This window comes from Dipodomys spectabilis, unplaced genomic scaffold (assembly GCF_019054845.1).
Source record: "Dipodomys spectabilis isolate Male_0828 unplaced genomic scaffold, ASM1905484v1 ptg000141l, whole genome shotgun sequence".
NCBI lineage: Eukaryota > Metazoa > Chordata > Mammalia > Rodentia > Heteromyidae > Dipodomys > Dipodomys spectabilis.
The window spans coordinates 1,113,297-1,129,680 of NW_024870818.1; the positions used below are offsets into that span (position 1 = coordinate 1,113,297).

The following is a 16,384-nucleotide window of genomic DNA, read 5'->3' on the forward strand; positions in this document are numbered from 1 at the left end:
ACCAAGATGGCAGACATGGGCTAAACCAAGTGGCATGCTTAAGATACTAGCTCTCTTTCTCTATCTTTTTTTATCATCTTTACACATATAAATATGTATGTATGCATGCACACCTGAGTTTACCTCAGTTAAACTTAACTCCATGCTTCAAACAAAATAGCTTCTTGGAATCTTTTCCTTCCTTCTTTTCTCCCTCCCTCATTCTCCCCCTCCTTCCCTTCTTGCCTTCTTTCCTTCCTCCCTTCCTTCCGTCCTTTTCTCCTTCCTTTTTTCTTTCCTTCCTTTCTTCCTCTCCATTCTTCTTCCTTTTTTTTCTTTCATTTTGTTTGTCTGCTCATCTATTTGTCTCAAACAGGGTTTCAATTTATCTAAGTTGCCCAGGCTGACCTTGAACTCTTCAGTTCTGTCTCTGTGTCCCAATTGCTGGGATGACAGCTGTGTGCCACCACCTGATGGCTAAGGATCTTAAACATGAAGAATGTAAAGCGATTCATCTAATACAAAATTCCTAAAAGTTGGCTTAAATCACTCTTTAAAAAAAACCCATGTAGCCACACATATACATGTACCCAATTGTTATCTGAGGATGAGCAGTTGCATATTCATTGAACAAGTTTGGTATATTATCCTGGAGAACATATTGTCACTAATTGGAATAAAAAGAACACATGATGTTGATATATGCTTTGAAGTATAAATGTCTGGCTAGTGTTCAAACAATCATGTGCAAAGGAACCATCAACCTAATAAATCCTGCTTAGGTGGCCACTTTTGTTTTGAACTTAATCTTTTATTTAATTAATCCAATTAAGAGGCAATCAGAAGGGCCAGTGCTGTAGCTCAGTGGCAGAGCACTTGCCTAATGGCCCTAGTTCCTAGTGAAAAAACAACAATTAAAAAGAAAACAATATATCAAGAAACAAATGATTGTTTTTTTCCTTAGCTTTGGAAACAGAAGGAGTATTTTTATAATAATTGCCAGAATTTATAATAACTCTATGAAAGTTCCATAGAAAAGCACTAACCACCAATGAAGTTAATAAACATCTAATTTCACTAAGCACAAGAATTACAATCACAACCAGAAATTAACTTAGAGTCCCTACCAGAGCCCTTTTGTTTGAGTACTATGTACCTGGATCAATGGGCAATTTTAAAGTTGGGCTTGTGTTTTTACTTTCGATTGTTTTCCCCAGTCTGCCTCTTCTTCAATGGATGGTAATTACCCCCAGGTCAGAGGTGCATAGCCAGGAGTGGGGGAGAAAGGTTGGGCCAATGGGAAGGATGTAGGGAAGGATGAGAGAGAGCTTTGCCAGGTCACTAATGGCCTCTGGGGCAACAACTTGGAGAACAGGCTGATGCTTTCCCCTTTGATCTTCTAATTCACAATAATCATTAGTATTAACTCTGATTCTTCTGGGTGAAGAATTCCAGCTGTAGCCTTTTCAGTTTACCTGACCTAAGAAAATTCATCACCCATTCCATTAGGATTTCAATAACTAGCTAAGAAAAAGAAGGCAGTTGCCCCAGAATCTGGAAGCCACCCGCATCATGATTAGAGTTTGTAGAGCATATCGTAGAAGAATTAGAGCATTCCCATATTCCTTCAAGTAAATAAGATAATCTATTCCAGTTCTCTCTGAAAACAGATGATTCCCAACTGAGTGAGAAATAACCAGAGTCCTGATGTAATCAGAATTGAAATATACTATCTTCAAAGTAGCAGAGATCATTTAAGATTAAGAGAGTTTTTTCATTCAAGCCTGAGTTACTTTCAGCAAAACATAGCTTTGGTCAGAGGAGATGGTCAAGGACAATTATTTATAAGGAGAAGAAAATCTTTACAAAGATACTCTTCTTATATATTGAAAAGAGATCATATAAAATGTTGTATATGAACATCTGAAAGGAAAACAATTTCATTCCTTCCTATAAATTCCCAAGTATTTTAATTTAATGGTATATTTGCAGGAAACACAAAGTAAAGAATGACTCAAAGTTACCTGGCAGGCTCAGTGATAAAGTGCCTACTCAGGCTTGCCTAAGAAGGCCCTGGGTTAGGTGCTATGACAATGCCAAAACAACAACAACAAAAGAATTCCTGCTTATTGTCTAAAAACCACTTCCCTTGGCCCAGACACATGAAATGGAAGGTGGATGAGGTCTAGTCTTTAAAAAGGGATTGTCTTTCTCAAAAGCTTTGTATTACCCTGGCTGGTATTTTAGGCAAGAATTCATCCATCTATATAGTTGATCTTTCACCACTCAATTCCTCTCGAGTGTCCCACTTCTTTCAGAACAGGTAGCTGGAGAAAGGAAGCAATCCATGAGAAGAAAACACCATCTACTGTCTACATATATGGCTACCTACAGGTTCTTTTGTCTTTTGACCTTTCACTCACCTTGATCAACAAAATGGATTACCTGAATACCAATTAGGAATACCTGTTTCATGCAACAATAAACTATGATTTAAAGGGTAATTGCTGTAAGCTTGCAAGCAGAGATATGACACTAAGATGTCTCCAACAAATCTTGTTACCAAAAGCAAAACCAATGAAGCAACATCTGTCTCTTCTAGAACATTCAATTCCCAATTCAATTCCATTTACTCCATCCTTAGAGTGGCAGACCCGCAGGGCGCTTTTCATCTAATAGTGTATCTATGGAAACGCCTTTCTCAACCTGGAAGATTCTCTAGCCTTTCATATTGGCATTATCCATTATAAGGCAAAAGTCCTAAAAATCAGAAATTGCTGGCATAAATTTGGCCACCCACATACAAAAATACCTTCCATGCTAGAAGTTCACATACATCAATAATGAAATAAAAGAAAAGAAAACCATACAACATTGTATCCATTGTAAAGTTTAACCCAAATATACAACATCAGTGAAAAGATGGAGGGTCAGAATGTGAATAGAAAAATCAGTTCACCTAAGGGATCATCTTTCCTAGTGAAATTATAAGATTGCTACTTTAGTGGTCAATGCCAGATAGTGAACCTGGATTGCTCTTTTCAGCAAAAGCTGACAGGATTTGTTTCAAATACTTCCATTCTCCCTAACTTTCAGGGTACCTGGGACATACAACCCATTCTGTGCAGGAAAAAAAAACAGTCACTGCATCTTTAAATAAGAACCACATTAACCACTTTTCTATTTAGATTATATTAAAAACTTAAATATGATAGAGTAGGCAAACAAAAAGAAAAAGAACCCTTGATTTTAACCTTGAACATTATATATGTTACTTTTTTCTTATTTTCAGGAGGCCCTTGGGTATATACCTTTACAACACAAGGCAATAGAAGAACTAGTAATCTGCAAAATACTTCTAGTTTAAGCATTATGATATGGGATGCTATTTATTGTTGGAAAAACATCCAACATCCTCAAGAAGGAGAATTACAAAAAAAAACACTCTGATATGACATCAGTCCTTGAATTGGCTGTGACTCACAGACAAATATTAAGTACTTAGTAATTGTTTGCAATAATTAATCTTCAAATGAATGCAAGCACTTCTAGTAATAAATGCTTTTTATTTCCTTTCTAATTTTCTCTTATTATCTAAATCATGTCAGTCATTCTTTTCAATTGTAGGGAATCGTTTCACTTAAGAAACCTTTTCTACTTATCAAGACTGGCAAATGTTCAGCTAAATCTAAACTGGGAAATCTACCACACTGAAATTCCCTTTTACTCCATAATCACCAAAGTTTAAAACTTTGTTTCCTTTTCTTTTATTATTTTCATTATACAGGAGGTCTGTGCAGTTCAGCTTGCTAGAGATTGAGTCCAAGAACAAGCCTTTAGTTCTCTCTTTGGAGTAGTAAAATGTGCTACTGATTAAATCTACCTAGGGAAAACTTCAGGGTAGCGCCTTTTCTTTTTCTTTTTTTTCTTTTTCTCATGCAGCTTGGGTTGGAAACCCAGAACAGTTTTTATTCACATCCTATTTTACTCCTCTGACACACTAATACTTATAAGGCCTTTTAAGAGAAGGTTTTTTGAATGAAAAGATTGATCCATTTTTTTCAAAAGCAAAAAAATAGCAATTTGCTTTCAATAAGGTGTATGAGACTTTGTGCCGTTGGGCATTTTAAAAAGATTCACTTATAATTTGCTAATAAATTGTTATTGCTATTGTTTTAATTAGCCAGAGTTTCAATTGCTCTTTTATATCAAGTAAGATTTCGAAAGGATTTTCTAGATAAATTGCATTAATCACATAGCACTAATGTGATCATTTAACATGTGTACATAGTCTTCCTAATGAAATGTGTGTCCCTGAAGAATCTCTCAGATCCTAAAGTTACTAAAGGATGACTACTACTATGTCAGTAGTTACACTTGGAAAAACAACAAAACTCTCTTTCAATCCCACAGCTCTTTTTTTTTCCATAGAGTTTATTGGAATTAGCTCCTGTCCAAAAGTACATCTGAGCAGTTCAAGCATTCCTTCAAGAAAAATAACAAGAAGGGTGTTCCTTGTAAATGGAAATATATTTGTTTCTTGACACTAGAGAAGAGAAGGAATCTTTTTCATTGAGGAGAAATTCTCATGTCTCTTCTCTTTGCTCTTCAATGATGTTATGAGAGTGATTAGCTTTTTAGTGACTATTATCATTGCTCAGTATTTCTGAATGAGCATATGGTATTAGGATGGATAAAGGCATTGGAAATATTCAATGCAAACCAAAGGGTAACTTGGATAAACACTTATAGAAAGCCAGAGAGACAGGAGGAAGCACTTTCCCCTTCAGGATAGTAACATAAGCCAGGAGAGACCCTACAACCAAAGGCAAATCAGGCAGCTCATGAATGATGTCTACTACAATCGCCCAAGTAATCCTTACCCACAGAAGCATAGAAATGCGGACAAAACCACACTGATTATTAGAAAGGCTATTTTTTATAAAAAGATACTATAGCTCTCTGCAAGGTTCTTCACAAGACTATGGCCAAGAAAAACTGGCAGGTGAATAAAATACCTTGCTTCTATCTCTCCTGATTCTGTCTAAACTGTTATTTGTTTCTATTCTATTCAAGGACACCTCAGCTTCAAATCAAGCCAAAGTCCTTGGTAGACTAAGAAAATCTATTCACTTTTCCTAGTAGGGTAAACAATAGAAATAGTTTGGTTGTGAGTTCAGTTCCATCTTGCCTCTTTCTCCTCACTCCAGAGAAGGTCAGCTGGTTATCTCTGATGATGGATTTATCAGAATCCTTACATGAGCACCTCTGAATAATTGTCACTTTTTTCTCTAGAAGTCACACTTATTTTACATCCTGTAAACCAGGCACACTAGGCCTCTACTTCAGAAGTGGTTGATGTTCTTCAACAAGAAACCTGCACAAGGCAGATCTCAGAACATCTACCTGCATGCAACAAGTGTCCAATAAGGAATGGTACTTGCATCAGGCTTTAGGGAAACCAGACATCATGTTGAAATCCTAACAGCTAAAACAACCTGAATCTTTAACTATTTTCCAGCATTAACCAACTCCTAACATTTAAATAACAATGACCAGTACCATCTAGGGAGCGTTTGGAATCATGGTAAGAAGAAAAGGGAGGAAGTAACTATTTTTTGAGCAATTCCTATTAGTCTAAGGTTTTGTCTTATTCCCCAACACTAGGAAATACGGATAATTTATTCTCTAAGTGTCGTTGGAGGCAGAGCCCCTATCCAGAGGATCTGAAACCAGGGGCCTTCAGCTATCCCCTGAGTTTGTCTTCTCTGAACAAGAACAACTCACTGAGGAACAGAGCTTGAAAAGTGCACAAAGGGTAAAAGCCATTAGCCCCCAGACTTGGTTGTGATGATGTACAATTAACCTTGATATTTAAGGGGTAAATGACTTCAGGAAGAAAAATCTATGCTACAAATAGCAACATAAAAGATTTGTTCCTGATATGAAAAAATGAAGTTAAAAGAGTTTTTAACCTCCATTCATCCATGTTGTACAACCCGTCTAAATTCATCCCTTTTCCCCTGGTCAACAATTTTGCTGATGTTTTAAATATTATTTTACCCAGAAGTTTTAATGTTGGCTTCATCTCCTCAGATGTCATTTAATCCATATGTACTTACAAAAATATCCACCAAAATATTATGATTATAAATATTTTGAACATGAAATTCATTCAGAACAATAACCAAACCAAACAAATCCCCTGGTGGCCTAAAACCCCACATCTCCACTTTCTCACATCTCCAGGAGAATTCCTGCAGTGAAAACAGCAATACTCACACAGACAATATAAACTGTGACTCTGCTTGAAAAGACACAGGGGACTACACAGGAAGCACTGACTGTAGATTGCTGTTTTCCTTTACAGTTCTGAATGCAGGGACAACTTTCACTGGGGAGTTCTGACTCATGAATGTTTTGTCATGGAAGCTGGTATATTCAAGCCACTTTAACAGCAAATTATGTGATTGTCTAGGCATTGCAACATGATTTAAATTTTTGTGGACCATCCACCATAAAGGTTGACTAGGGCATTGACTATAGCTAATTTCTGTCTCTCTGGGGTGGGTCTCACTTTCTTCACAGAGAGACCTGGCTCTAAGTACTTCACAATTACACTTAGAAAAGCAACATTATTCATATTTCATACTTAACATCACCAGGGCATATGAGCTCCTAAGCCTTAAAATTTATGAAAGTTAACCAAGTTGCAATAGTGAAGTTCAAATGGAATTCCTCATTCGGGGTTATAAATACCTAGGAAACAGTGCTAACACTTTGGTACAAGCTGTGGGAACACCATGATTTATGAAATATTCCAAGTTGAGAGGGATCATCTTTTTCCTCTATCAAAACTGGTTCATCGCCCATATTTAGTTTACATAGGTCATTTAGAGTCCACTTACTGTTAGATGCTGGAACAGCCACGCCCTCATGATATTTGTGGCTACTTTGGGAAAGATGCCACGCTTTTTGTGACGCTTTTTGTCCTTATCAGGGTCATCATCGTCACCTGTGCTGGGGGAAGCTACACTGTTGTCCAAGCCATCACCTGCAAACATAGTGAATCAAATTTTGACTGATGCTACCTTGACATGCTTTATTCAAATAGAATGCCTTTGGATATAAACAAAACCAAAAGAGCAATTTAAAAGATTCATAGTTTTTTTGGTACTTTTTCTTTTCCTTTTTTTAATCCAAGACAGAGAAAGAACAAGGCCTAGGCTCAAAAGTAATCATGTCTAAAGAGCTTCTTCCAAAGAACAGTACTAAAGGTCAAAGGGGGAAAATAGCCAATTTTTTTAGTGGCTTTGTTGCCATGGTAATTATTTTGTATATATGAGTTATGGGAAGTGTACCTCTAATTGGGGAGTTAAACATGGTGGCAGTTATTACTGATGTTATGGTCACTGCCTGGATAGTTCAAATCCACATATAGTCGTTGATGGCAACTTGTGAGTTTTATTTAAGATATCAACTATTTCCACCAGTGGTCTATCTTAAGACAAAACAAGGATTGGGTAGGCAAGCCAACATATAAACAGTTTGTCAAAGGCATACTTCAGGTAAAATGTAATTTTTTATAGTAGGAAGAATATCAGGTTTAGTAAAGGGAAACCCTCTTGCATAATTCTTTCATTAGAAAACAACTGCTATTTAAATAAAAGAAAGCAATGTTAAAATGAACAGTAAGTTAGAATAGATGAGACTAAAAATCCAAGCAGGTTTAAAAATGTCTTCTAGATTTTAATTTTTCTCACAGAAAGTTAACTGGTAACATATTCCTCTACCTTGGATCCTGTATTTTTCTGCCAATTTTGCTGTAAGATTTAAATTGTTTCTCCTCGAAAATATTTTGGCTCTATGATACAATAAACTTTAAAGTGCAGTATTCCTTTTACAATGCCATTTTTATAAGAAAAAAAGTGAAAATTTCCACCCATATTATTACAGTGTCCAAAATAAGGAGGCATTTTTTTTTTTTTGTCTTGACACCAAAGTCAAACAATGGATTCGACTAATGCAGCAGACTAATTTTACCATTACTAAGTAACTAAGCTCTGTTAAACATCCTCCTCCAATAGCTACCTGGGCCCCCACTATTAGAGGGAGACTAGACAGGGACTGGTTCATTGTGTCTCAGAATAACCACTATAGTCAGGCTTGGAAATGTGAGAACAACACACCACAGAGCACTTCTCCGATGGCTAAACACTCCATTGGAGAACAGTCTACATGCCCTAAGGAGCCAAAAACTTTGGTAAGACGTTTTCTGGCAACTACACATTGGAACTAACCTCAGACTCATTTGCACGGCTTCATAAACTTCTCTATTTTTCATCCCTACCCCTAAGGTCCTACATATGAAAGAATTTCCATTTTGATCCCAGTATTCCAGTCTAACCTAGAGTAGCTATTGTTCTTAGCAGCTCCTGCAGCAGCCACACCATGCCCTCCAAAAATAAGAAAAGTGAACCCTTCAATATGTTCTTACACTGCTTTTGACTCAGTTGGACCGAGCTAAAGTTAAAAAACTTTGCAGCTTGAGGAATAGACTAATTTCAACATTATTATTAACTGTTACAGTAAGGACATGGATGCAAAACTTGTGCAGAACTTCTCTGAGATTAAAATTTATTCATTTAAAATCCATAAGTTCATTTTTTAAAAAAAAATCTATATATGTTGAGAAAGTTCCCCCCAGAATCATAGCTTGGGTTCTCACAGAAAGAGGTTACAAAGACACCCCCTACAACCCAACTTCAAAGCCATTATACATCAAGTCCAGTGTTTCCTGACTGGCTTAAGGTCATGTGACTGGACAAGGAGGGGTTGAGCTCTAATACCTACTTCCCCAAATCAATTGTCTATCACCCTACCCAAGTCTTTATTTGTATAACCGAGTGCTTTATGAGAAGTCTCTTTGGATTTGCCTAATAAATTCTTTGAAAGTCCAGTACTTAAAGAGGCTTTTTATACAGAGAAGCAATTCACCATATAAAATAACAATTCATTAAAGAAACATGAGAAAAGAAAATAACTCTACTGCATTTAAAATTGCAATGGGCCAAGCCACTCTCAATATGCACAAGATAAAGGAAAGAAACATATTACTGGATCATTGATTAAAAATGAAAAACCTCAAACCTAACAATACTGCCCCCCCTACTTCCAGGATTGTTTTCCACCTTAAAAAATAAAATAAAATAAAAATAGCCTTTTTATCCATCTCAAACCCCTTCAGATTAATTTAGCAAGCAATGCCTAGTGCCAGCCTAGAAGAGAATTCATTGATAATTTATGGAAATATCTACTATAATCCAGTGGAGATGACTTTTTTTTCCAGCTTTGTGCATCAATAGATAATCAAGGCCTTAAAGCAGCCTTAGCTTCCCATTACCTCAGGCAAAAGAATTCCTGAAAGCCTGCCTTGAGGGCACCTGAATTATATACTCCATTAGGAGAGGAAGGCTTTCTGCATTCCATGTGTAACACTCACCAGAACCTTTCCTGTTTATTTCTGCTGTATGAAAGCAGAAGCATTAGGAACAGAATTTTTTAAGTGAAGACTTATGTAGATACAATGGAGAAACCCTTCAAGCAGGAGCCAGATCACCCCCTTCGGTCCCTGGCAGTGACCTCTTCCGAATAAAAGGTTTCCATTACATCATTAGCTCAAGCCAAAAACAGCCTTGGCTTAATGCACAGTTTGTTCTTCCTACTGTTTTTAGGCAAATACAGCTACTTTACTCCCATCTGGGAGGGAAATGACACTGCTGGGTTGTAATCTAAGACAAGATTTTCATTGGAAGCAAATGCTTTCAATCCAGTGTAAATACTGGTGCATGTTCAGAGAAGACTAAAACAATAAACCCTGCGCCTTCCCGACACAGTGAGGGAAATGGAGAAGATGGAGAAGGAGAAGAGCATAATAAAACAGACGATTCTAAAAGCAAACACTTTCATAGATTTTAATAAATTGTTTAACCTCTTCCACTTTCGAAAATTGAAAATTGATCTCAGAACGTCTGGACCTTAGAGGAGAGACTAAATGGTCAATTGTACCTTTAACATTTCCATTCACTCTGCAATTTGATACAGTCACCTCTCTATGCGGTCTCCAGAGGATTTATTTCCTTTCTTAATTTTTTAAAAAATTTCTTCTTCTTTTTTTTTTTTAAGATCACTACACAAACTTGGTGGACCGCCGGCCAACCACACGGCAGCAGGCAGCCGCTCTGAAGCACATTTGTAAAATGTCAGCAGTGACTTCATTCCTGGAGCTGACTTCTCCTGCCGCCAAATGAAGGCAAACTGAAAAGGTGGAAATAATCATAAAAATGATGCTAGTCCATAAACAAGCTTACAGCCTCATTAGGATAGCAGTAGGCTCCAGTGGGTGATTTATGCTCGTTTTGCTGATGCTATGAGGAAATGCCATAGGGCGACTTTAGCCAACTGCTAATGGTTTCTGACAGCTTCTTAGCAACTAGTGCAAGCAACGTTGTGGCGTTTGCTAGTGACAGAAACCGAAAATGTCATATCATCTGCCCATGTGTCATGAAGACCGTGTGGCAATTAACTAGTAGGCCAGTGACTGAGGGGCCAGAGGCTCCTGGAAATGGCCTTTGGCAATGTGGAGGGAGTGTTGGGTGGGTACCCTGTGCTCAAGGCTCCACATAGGGAACAGAGGGATGCAGAAATCCACTCCCTGCAACTTCCTGGGTTCTGATGAGACCCAGCTAACTCAAATCCCTCCTTCAACTGACTGATGTGACTCTCTAGGCTCCTCTCTCTCTCTCTCTCTCTCAATCTCTCTCTCTCTCTCTCTCTCTCTCTCTCTCTCTTTCCTTCCCCCCCCCCCCCAACTCTGGTATAGGATCCAGTACTGTCAGAAGTCTCTATCTAGATCGACCTGCTTTACTATGATGAGCCCAAATAGCTGCTAATTGGCCATACCCGGTTCTGTACTTGTGGATGTGCTGGCTCTTTCTCTGCTCCCTCACAAATTAGTCGAAAAGGATTTAAGATCACTGAAGCAGATTCATTGCCTGTTAGATTTCAAGGCGCAAAAGGAACTCTGTACAGCAACAAAATGTTATTTAGAAAAGAAGGAAGGAAGGAAGGAGGGAAGGAAGGAAGGAAGGAAGGAAGGAAGGAAGGAAGGAAGGAAGGAAGGAAGGAAGGAAGGAAGGAAGGAAGGAAGGAAATTATTTAGAAAAGAAGGAAGGAAGGAAAGAAAGAAAGAGAGAGAGAGAGAGAAGAAAGACAAACACCAGGCTTCTAGCAAGCCAGAGGAGAATCTTGGCCACACTTTTCAGTTTCCGAGCTATCAAAACCACGCACTGTATGTCAAACTGTCAAACCTTTCAGTGTGGGCCATTTGCCCTTTCAAATAATATTTAAGAATTGTTTTTACAAAATTTTATAGGCCATGGTCTAGTGAAAGAGGCCAACCAACAAAGAAAGGAATTTGTACTACAATTCGTCTATGGACAATTTCTTGTGAGACCTGGGCTTGTCCCCACGGAGCAAGGCAGGTGACCTGTGGCAGCTCCCAGGCTGTCAGAGGGCTCAGATTTCAAACACACTCAACTCAAACACCCTGAGTCGCCTATTTAAGCATGCCCGGGCATTTAGACTGTGCTATCTCTTGCCTTTCAAGGCAGGATAAAGCGGCATTTATCGTATTCAGGACATTCAATGGGTCAGACTGACCGTGTCAGCAGGGGCTCCTCTCTGGCAGGTCAAAGCTCGGCTCCCATTTTCTCTCCCTACTAACTCCCTCTTTCCCCACAGGCCTGCAATTCCCAAAAAGCTACTCTGGAGTGTGGGGAAAAAAAAACCCACAACCCCTCCCCACCCCCCAACCCCACTCCACCCCCCTGCCTCTAAGATTTACATCACAACTAATCGGAACTCCTAGGGTCTGTGGGCCAGTAAGCTGTCTGTCACAGGGCCTCTGTATCTTACAGGCAAAACTCCTAATTGGGGAAATGAACTTTCAACTACCAGGGCAAATGAATGTGTAAGGTTGGGGACCCCCTTGTCTTACTAGAAACTAAGCTGGAAGCCACTGAAGATTCTGGACCATTTCCATTTACAATTTTGAATTGGGACTCCTAGTTTGAGGTTGCTTGTTTTAACCATTGCTTTTCTCCTTATTACAGTGTTTGATAGTGTGTTGTGAGGCCCCAGTGGCTCATGACTAAACCCTAGCTCCTCAGGAGGTTGAGATCTGAGAATCCAGGTTTAAATCCACCCAGAGCAGAAAAGTCTGTAGACTCTTATTTCCAGTTAACCAGCAAAGTGCCAAAAGTGGAGTGTGGCTCAAGTGGTGTAGTACCAGTCTTAAGTAAAAAAAGTCCAAGTATGAGTATAAGGCCTTAAGTTCAAGCCCCACTACTAGCACATACACACACACACACACACACACACACACACAAGAGCGTATTTGTCCCCAAAAGTACCCAGAGTCAAGAACAAACACTACTGATAACTATATCTGCCTTGAACATTGTTCAAACGATCAATTTCAAAGCATGCTCAGGGGGTAAGATGGTTGTTTTCGTGCAACGAGGTACATTTCACATATTGTGACAACAAAAACATAGCATTAAGGTTTCCTTTTTTTTTTTTTGGTATGTTTTCTCCTACAATGAGAAAATATGGCATCTCACCCCATAAGCAATGTGCAAGTCATTCGGGTCTAGTCATTTCTAGTGGCTGTGGAGCAAACACCTCATCAATATGGAAACCTTGGGTTTCTCTGGTAGTGTTCCGAGTGTGCCTGATGTCCAACAGTGTTAGGAAAAATGTAAAACCCGACCCCAAACCCACCTCTCCAAATCCCAGTGGTGTCTAGTTAGACAGAAGTCAGGTGGGATAATGTTTCCGTGTTATGTTAAGAGGATATATGGTAAGATTTATAGACCTCCCTTCCTAGAGAACCAACTAAAACACTTCAGAGGTCTTAAGGAGGTGTTTTGTCTTCATTTAGAATGCATAAGAGCCGCCAGAATCGTTTTGCTAAAGCACATATCTGATCCTATCACCCTGGCACTTACAGGCTTTCTGGGGCTCCCCTCTGCCTTCCGGATAAAGGTCATAGTTTTTACCCTGGCATGAAGGGTCTTTCATGATATCTCTCCTGGGTGGGATTCCAGGCTAGCTTTAGCCATGTCTACCAAGTGCCCAGACACTCACCACCTCACCCTCTGTCCCCAGCCTACTTGAAGTTTTTCCCCAAACCCGAAGGCTCTCAGATCTTTGTGTTTCCTTGTGTGAGTCCTTTCCCACCACAGCTTCCCCCTGACTTCCCCAGAAATATGGCCCAGCTCAATTCCCAAAAGATTTGTCGATCTCTGGCTGATTTGTTCACAGCCACCACCATCCTTACCTAACCGTGGATGATTTTTTCCTCTGACATTTCTTCATCATCCATATACCACTGTCCTCGGGGACATGGATCCCTGACACAACTACAGGACATCTGGTAGGGCTTCCAGAGTTAGCCCAGTGCAAAGGGTACAACTTGTCCCTGCCTTATTAAATGAAAAATTATCCTGAACCAAGAACAGGCTAGGAGGCTGGGTGTCTGTAGCCCATATCTGTAATGCTAGCTACTTAGGAGGCTGAGATCTAAGGATCACAGTTCAAAGCCAGCCCAGGTAGAAAAGTCTGAGACTTTTTATTTCCACTTAACCAAACACACACACACACACACACACACACAAGCTGCAAGAGGAGCTGTGGTTCAACTGTTCAACTGGTAGAATGCTAGCCTCATGCAAAAAAGCACAGAGATAGTGTCTAGGTTCTGTGTTCAAGACTCAAGAACAGACAAATAAAAAAGGGGGGCTTAGGAGTTAACGTAACATAATGTTTCATAAGGCTTCATAGCCTTCCCCAAATACACCACTCCTTCCTACATTGTCACTGAAAAGTATTCACCTAACCAAAAAGATTTTGCTGTTTGTACATTTTTCCTGAGTTCAATTATTTTTTAAAAGGCTATTTATTTTCTTCTGCATTTGTCCCAGTGAATTAATTGTATTTGTTTCTTCATACATTTCCCAGTTATACCTTAGCAAAGAAATGCAATTGTTTTTAAACACTTTGTTCCTGAGCTCAAACAGACACTTTGTTCCTCAAGCCACACTTTATACATCTGGCATAATATTAAACCCATAGGACTCTGAATTTCCTTGGTTTCTCCAAGTATTTGTACTAGCCTTTCTCACAGCATTCCTGCACACCTGTCTCAGCAATTTTCCAGCAACAAATTATCTAAGAACCTTTACTATCTGATCCTGTGGTGCAGATGAAATGTCATTGGATCCTAGGTACCATAAGGATTTTTGTCAGCTGTATTCTAACTCCTTCAGTTTTGCTACATATGTTCAGCACAGTTTACTTCCTGTATCTCCAAATCATAAGCTAACATACGAATATGGTCAAAATTAAATGATTAACCTGCAAGTTTAATTTTACTTAGGATTCTGTTAACTCCTTGGCCTCCCTTTTATGGCCTTTCTCATTCTTGGGAGTTGAAGTTTCATTGTTTTTCTTAGTTCTAGTTGATCAAAAGAAAACAGCAAAAGAAAGTATATTCTCCTATATTTTGTTGTATACTCAGAGGTTTTCTGAAAATTTTGAGGTTATTCCTCTAAATAAGGAATTCGTTGTGTGGGTATCTGTTGTGACAGAGCTAGGTTAGGATATTGGTTAAGCCCATGCTTAACCAGTGGCCCAGATGCACCAGTAGCCTTCATAGAAAGATGGACCTAACAATGAGGGGAGGGGAGATTAAAAACAAGTCACCTCTAAATATCATATTATTGGTGCTTAGGGGAAAAAAATTAGCTTAGCTGGGCATCAATAGTTTATGCCTGTAATCCTAGTTACTTACAAGGCTGAGATTTGAGAATCAAGGTTCAGAGCCAGCCTTGGCAGGAATGTCCATGAGATTCTTACCTCCAGTTGACCAGCAATAAACCAGATGTGGAACTGAGGCTCAAGTGGTAGAGTACCAGCCTTGAGCAAAAAAACCCTAAAGGACAGCACCTAGTTCAAGCCTGAGTACAAGTGGAAGGAAGGAAAAAAAGAAAGAGAAGGAGAGAAAGAAAGAAGGAAAGAAAAAAAAGAAAGAGGGGGGAGGGAGGGAGGGAGGAAGGGAGAGGAGAGAAGAGAAGAATAAAGGGAGGGGAGGGGAGGGAAGGACCAAGATCCACATGCTTTCTAAGGTTGGTTCTTCAGAGGCTTTCCCTTTCTGGTTAAATTTTGGTTTGTTAACTGGTGACAAGAAGGTGTTAATAGTTAACCACAGTGGAATGAGCTCTTATTCTGGCCTTTAGAAGGCTCCTATACTCACAAAAACCCAAGAGAAGAAATGTAGAATCAGAACCTGCAGGAAGTACCTTTGTGTGAATGGGGTACCCTCCCTTTCTCTCTAACAATGAAGCCCTTAAACAGAACCCCCCTGTTCTCAGTCCTCTAAAATGCATTGCCCTCCTACTATGTCCCACTAGACCAACACTGAGGAACACACAGAATAAAGAACATCATTAAGACTTTTGTTTCTATCAAGTATTTCAACTAGAGGACACGGAGAGATGCAAAATGAAATAACCACAGTCATATATGCGCAATTGCAAAGTGAAGCACTCAGTCAGAAAGAAATCAGAATCCTTGAGTTGTATGAAGAAAGAGAAATTGGCCTAGGCTGGTGGGATCTTGAACCCAAGTACCAAGGTTGGGAAAGAGTCAGGTAGGTACGGTGGACAGCCTCAACAGAGGGCAGAGGAAAGACCTCCAGAAAAGAGGCACAGGAGCCACAATGTTTCATGTAGTGCAACACAAAACCACAGACTGGGACTGAGGAAGCACTATGGGAGGCCAGGGAGGTGGGAAGAGCTAGGCCTAAAGCTCTGTGTGTTCACTAGGGTTTTGAGAGTGTGTTTCTGTGGAGTGGCTTCAGTGCTCTCTCCATTGTGTACCCAATATTACCTACATCTCATCAAATACGTTTATTTCATCAAATAAATGGCTCTTCAACCCTCCCCTTCCAAAATAAGACTACGGGAGGCTGATACAGACTCCATCCTGATACAAAGTGGCAAGTAGGTCTCTTAGACATCTAGGAATTCTTTGTCAAGTGGTGAATGATGTTAGGATCCCAGGCAAGCTAAGCAAAGGCAAAGCAATTCACTAAGCACAAGAAATCCTAAATAACAGCTGGGCCCTAGGTGCAGGAAGTCCAAAGGAAGGAAGAAGGGAGTTTCCTCTCATATTTCTGTGCACAGAATCAGGAAAATATTAACATATATGCAGTTTCCTTTGGAATCTTTTTTTTTTTTTTTGCTGTGACTCTCTTGCATTGCCAAAGATTCCTTCCCCTGGA

At 39.3% G+C, this 16,384-nt stretch overlaps 1 protein-coding gene across 4 annotated transcripts in view; it reads right to left on the minus strand.

Moving 5' to 3' along the window:
* The window catches only part of Meis1 (Meis homeobox 1), a 148,083-nt gene that overhangs the window by 56,806 nt on the left and 74,893 nt on the right, over positions 1–16,384 (minus strand). For all 4 annotated transcript variants that reach the window (XM_042691239.1, XM_042691238.1, XM_042691242.1 and 1 more), the window contains one exon: positions 6,888–7,033. In XM_042691239.1, the coding sequence (XP_042547173.1) occupies positions 6,888–7,033 (146 nt within the window). The remainder of the gene's footprint in view (positions 1–6,887; positions 7,034–16,384) is intronic.